A 6000-nucleotide genomic window follows, 5' to 3' on the forward strand; every position below is an offset into this window, starting at 1 on the left:
GGCTGCCTACAAAACTGCGGGTCTAGAGAGCATTTTGCTGACTTCATTGTTGTATGCCTGTGCAACCAGTGCCATGCCAGGAAACTGAATCATTCCCATCTGAACTGTCTGAGGAAGATTCTGAAGATCACCTGGCAAGATGAGGTATGAGACACTGAGGTCCTTTCTCAGGCTGAACTGCCAAGCATTTAGATTCTACTGCAGAGAGTACAACTTCAATGGGCTGGACACATGAATGTCAAATGTTTGTCTAAGAGACTATTTTACAGAGAACTCACACAAGGCAATTGCTCACAAGGAGGTCAGAAGAAGCAGTACAAGGACACTCTCACAGTCTCTCTGAAGAACTCTGGAATCAATTGTGTGACATGGGAGACAAAGGCCTGCCCAGCATGGCCTGCCTGCATCAAAGAAGGTACTGTGCTCTAGGAGCAAAGCAGCATTACAGTAGTTTAAAAGAAATGTGAGATGTGAAAATTTAGAGTCATTTCCACTCCAGGTGTTCCTCTGGACTACTTGGGTCTGACCTGTGGTAGAGTCTTCCAGGTCTGACTCCAACACAGTGATGTCATTTTGGTCTCTTTGGGAAGGAAAGACAACAACCAACCATACAAAGGATTCTTGTTCAAATATGTGTTAGACTAGGTAACTTCTGAGGTGCTATGATTCTGTGATAAAAATTTGGAAGTCATTTGCATAAGGAGGATAACTGAAGCCAAAAGAGTAATTAAGATCACCAAAGTAGTAGAGAGAAAAATCAGAAGGGAACCAAAGTTAGTTGGGGGGCGGGGGAGGAAGAATGAGTTTGAATTTAAGGGGTAGGAATAAGGAAATGAACAAGCAAGGGAGACACAGGGAAGGAAAAATCAGACAAACAGAGTAAGAACCAAGAATCAAATTGTAGAAGCCAAATGTGACAGAAGCTAAGAGAAGAAGTCTTTGGAAGGAAAGAGAAGTCAAGAGTGTCAAATGCTGCAGAAATAACAAGGAGGACAAGGACAAGAACAGGGCACCTCACAAGAGCAGCCCTACCCTTACACACTTTTATCCAGGCTGGTATTTCAACACATTTTTAAATACACCCCTTATTCTATCAACCACTCATCCTCCACCCATTCAAACACAACTCTTTCACTGTGATAGCTTCCTGCTACAGACTCCATTGACTTAGGCAATCAACCAACATTTATTAAGCACCTTTGTACCAGGCAACATGCTAGGGACCACAAAGACAATATTGTCCCTGATCTCAAAGGAATTATGTATTTAATCAGAAAATAATATGCACACATCTAAATAAATGAAACATAACTGGCGACTGGGGGAGACACTTAGCAACTCACATTATGAGAAAAAAAACATCCTTTAGATGCAACTTGAGCTGATCTTTGATGGAAACTGGAGATACTATGATGCCTGGATGAAGAGGAAGTGAATTCTAGGAATGGGGAACTGCCTATGCAGAAGTACAAAAATGGTAAATGGGACTCCATGTCTGAAGAGCAAGGGGACCAGATGAGCTAGACCAGGGAGTTCATGAAAGAGAGAAACGTAATAAGCTTATTATTTATTTAAAATTCTGCCCCATCACCAGAAGAGTTTTCATTTTTGTGCCTTCTGTCTTATTATTTGGTGGGGGGAGGTAGTTTATTTTACACATAATACCTCACACTCTTGCTCTAGAGATCAAGAAAAAAAATTTTTTAATTTAGTATCTATATAAATAAATAAAGCTTAAATAAATAAATAATAAGCTTCTGCTGGAATTAAGATTCCAGGAACACCTCTATACTACCCTGAATAGTCAGAGGAAGACTTCTGCCACATTTTTACATCTCCAATTCCTCACTCCTAGTAAAATGTAAGTCTAGTAAAAAGAGAGTCTCAGTCCTTTTCCTGAAAGCTGAGACTATTAAGCTAAAGTGTTTGCCTTCCCAGTGCTTAGCAGAAACGTAATATATGCTCGCTGAATAGAAGAAAAATAAAAAGGTAGGATGGGACTAAACTGTTCAGGGCTTAAAATGTCAAATTAGTGACGTTTTATCCTACAGAGAGTGCCACGGCCAAACCCATGCTATAATAAAGAATACGAATTTGGCAGCTATGTGGAGGACTGAGCGGAAAAGGAAGAAAGCAGAGGCAAAGGAGATCAACTAGGAAGCCCCTTCAATAGTTCCAGTGAGAAGTGATGAGGTGCTGAACCGAAGAACAGGAGGGAGCACCACATCCCTGTACATGCCCCTAAACCTCAAATATTCTTTAGCGATACCCCTTCTCTTTCTCCCACAAATCTCCTCCAGGCATCCCCTGTCCCCAATCTCTAAAGCTCCCTCCCCACCCTCTATTTTCTCCACTTTTAAGCAGTCAGCCCAACATCAAACACCCACCTTCGGATTCCTTCAAGAGGATTTTCAGGGCATGGTGAGAGCCCCTCACCCATTTCCACTATACAGCCCCACAATATCAGAAACAGACCCCTCTCCGCCCCCCTCCCGCTTCGTGCCCCGGGGCCCACCACCTCAACTATTCCCAAATCAGCCTGCAAACACCGGCGAATTCTCCTCTCTGGCTCTGTATCCCCCTCCCCCCCACTCCGACGCCGACACCCCTCTCCGCACCGTTAGAAGCCCAGGCAGGGCCGCTACGGCTGGCGTGCTAGAGGCCAGGCCGAACCAAGAAGGGAAGCCTCCACCTCCGGCCTCATCGGCTCGGGCTGAGCCCCCGCCCCCGGCAGCCGCGGGAGGGCTCCGGTTGGAGGCTCCAGAGACGGAATATTAGGGGGGAGCAGGCCCCGACAGCCCAGGGGCTTTCTCCCCTCCCCACTCCGTGCTGGTGCTCAAGTCCTCCTGGCCTACCCCCACTCTCCTCAACCACCAAAGCCGCCGTCCCAGCCCAACCTTTGTGCTCGATGTCACTTTCCACGTCGCTCCCAAAAAGATCCTCCATGTCCGCCATTCTGAAGCCCCAGCAGCCGGTGACTATTTTTCTTTACGGCAAGGAACCGGCGCACCTCGCGACACTGTCGCAAAAAATGTAGCTAAGCAAATAAATAAATAAAAAAATAAATAAATGGAGCATCTCTTCTCCTCCCTTTAGACCCGCCTTCTGCGCCAGCTCCGCCCTAAGTCTCCAGGAATGGAAGGGGAGGAAGAAGTGGGAGGGACTGGCGTGAGTGGGAGGGGCTTCTTCGGTGGGAGGAGCTATGCGGAATGAGCTGCCCTAGTTGGCTTGAGCTGAGGGAATAAACGAGGTCACAGTGATACCACGCCAAGTTGAAAATCCTTTGTTTCTTGTTTTATAGAGTTTTTTTTTCCTCCTAGAAAAAAACTTAATGTTGCAGCGATATACTAATACGTTTCTGATTTAGGACGTTAATAACTTCTGAGTTCTTTTGTAAAAGCTTTTTGTAAAAAAAATTACTATATTTGATTTGAGACTTAGCTCAAATGATTAGATCAGGGAGCAATTAAGGTCAAGGATAGGTGGGGCATCCTGCAAACTCCAATTAGGCTTGCCAGATTTTAGTCTGGAGATGTGGGGCAAATTCCAGTGTGGAAAGAGGAGGAGGAATCTTGGCCTGACGGGCTCTTTCTGACCGTTCAAATAAATAGAAAATTATTATTTTCCTAACGGTTCTTGCTTAGGTAAGTTGATGAGGCAGTCCAACAGTTCTGTCCTGTCCCATGACCAACGACACTAATCCCTAACGATAACCAGATGGCTTCCTGTGGTTATAAGAACTGGTTAAGAGAGGTTAAAATCGATCACAGTAGGGAAAATGCATGCTTTATGGTATTCCAGTAAGATTTTCATATGTAACGTGAGCATTTCATGGGTTCATAGATTTAGAGCTGAAAGCAACCTCTCAGGCCATTGTTTTTCAACTCTCTTTATATTTGCAAATGGGGAAATTAAGGCATCAATAGGTTAAACCACTTTCCCAAAGTCTCTCACACACACACACACACACAGGCACACACGCCCCAAGTCAGCCAGTTATCAAGCATTTAGTAAGTGCCTACTCTGAGCCAGACACAGCTAAACACAGGAGATACAAAGAAAGGCAAACCCAGATAACTGGAGCCAGATCCTGGGACTCCAAATCCTGCCATCTTTTCACTGAACCATAATGTCCATTTTACATGTATACATTTGTACATACACTCATATCTACTGTGAGTGCATAAATCAAATGCTAATAAGTTGAATTGTTCTCCCATTGACTTGTATTATAGTTTTAGAAATAGTTTATCCATATTCCTGATGTGTTTACAATTAGCAGTGGATGTTAATAGTTTAATTTTAAATTTCTTGTCTCCTCTCCCCAGCCTAAGACTTTTCTTTTAGCTACTGAATAGATCAGAGACCCCTGCATCCAGGGCCATTTCCAGTTGTCCTGATCTATATCTTGCCACTGGATGCAGATGGCTCTGGAGGAGAAAGTGAGGACAGGGACTTTGCACAGCCCTCCCTCATTTAAATCCAATTCACTTGCAAGTCATGGCATCACCTTCCTGATGTCAGAATTCTTTTTGAGAACAAAGGACAAACAACAACAGATCACAGGGTTATAAGATTCTTGAGACAGAACGGACCTGAGATAGCATCTTTTTAGACATATTCCTTTTATAGGAGACTGAGGCCCACAGAGGATAAGTGATTTGCCCAAAGCCATACAATGACAGGCTAGGATTAGAAACCTGAACCTCTGATTCCAAATGAAAAGGCATAAGGAAAGCTCATATGTCTTAAAGGAACATCTTAGTAAATCCTTTAATAATGTGAAATATAAGAAATGATGAAAAGGCAAACTTCAGAAAAACCTGAAAAGATTTAAGCAGAACCAGGAGAACATTGGACACAGTAACAGTCACATTGTGCTATGACTGACTTTGATAGACTTAGCTCCTCTCAGCAATGCAAGGACCTAAAACAACTCCAAAAGACTCATGATGGAAAATACCATCTATATGCAGAGAAAGAAATATGGCATCTGAATGAAGATCAAAGCATACTATTTGCTCTCTTTTTTTGTTTTGTTTTTTCTTTCTCATGGTTCCTACTATTCTTCCTAATTCTTCTATACAACATGAGGAATGTGAAAATATGTTTAGTAAGAATATATCTTGGGGGCAGCTAGGTGGCACAATGAATAGGGTACCAGCCCTGGAGTCAGGAGGACCTGAGTTCAAATCCAACCTCAGACACTTAACAGAAAACTAGCCGTGTGACCTTGGGCAAGTTACTTAGCCCCAATTACCCTACCTTCTCCCCTCCAGAAAGAAAAAAATAATAATAAATAATGTATATGTAGAGCCTATATCGGATTGCACGCCATCTTGGGGCTGGGGAAGAGAGAAAAGTGGAGAAAATTTAACTGAATATTAAAATCTAAAAATAAAGATATTTATTAAAAATATAATGTGAAATAATGTGTACATTATCATATGTAATTTGTCAAAGCATTTTTGGGGGAAGTTTCAAAAAAGCAGATAGCTATATACAAGTCTGTATACCATCTTTTAAACATTTCTACACCCAAAATTCTTGTGCTGATAAGTTTCAACTGAAAATTGGTCAATGAGTAAGTTCATCCTTCCCTATGTTCTGATTAGGAAGTAGAATGGTTGACCCTATTCTTGAAGCAGCATTATAGATGGATCCAGTGTTAGTAAAATGGAAATGTATTCATCCTCAACTCCTCTCTCACTCCACATATCCAATCTATTGCCAAGTTTCCTCGTTGCTATATTCCCAACGACATCTCCTATACTCTTTATTCTCTCTACTCAGACAGTCCCCACCTTAGCTCAAGCTCCCATCATCTCACCCTTGGACCTGTATTGAATTATATTTGTCATTTGCACCTTGTCTCGTGTGAGCTTCCTGAGAGAAAGAACGATGGTTTCACTTTTCTTTGTATCCCAGTGCTTAGCACAGTATATGTCACTTAGAACTTGATAAATCCTTGTTGAATGTCTGAAACAAAGATTCAAAACT

At 42.5% G+C, this 6000-nt stretch overlaps 1 protein-coding gene across 1 annotated transcript in view; it reads right to left on the bottom strand.

The window, feature by feature from the left end:
- The window catches only part of LEO1 (LEO1 homolog, Paf1/RNA polymerase II complex component), a 54356-nt gene extending 51307 nt beyond the window's left edge, over positions 1-3049 (bottom strand). The window contains exon 1 of the mRNA XM_069098061.1: positions 2898-3049. Within this exon, the coding sequence (XP_068954162.1) occupies positions 2898-2955 (58 nt within the window). The 5' untranslated portion in view covers positions 2956-3049. The remainder of the gene's footprint in view (positions 1-2897) is intronic.
- Between the last annotated feature and the right edge of the window lie 2951 nt (positions 3050-6000).

The sequence above is a fragment of the Petaurus breviceps genome, unplaced genomic scaffold (genome assembly GCF_028583685.1).
Source record: "Petaurus breviceps papuanus isolate PSGF00001 unplaced genomic scaffold, PetGlider_PUasm1.0 37, whole genome shotgun sequence".
NCBI classification, from domain to species: domain Eukaryota; kingdom Metazoa; phylum Chordata; class Mammalia; order Diprotodontia; family Petauridae; genus Petaurus; species Petaurus breviceps.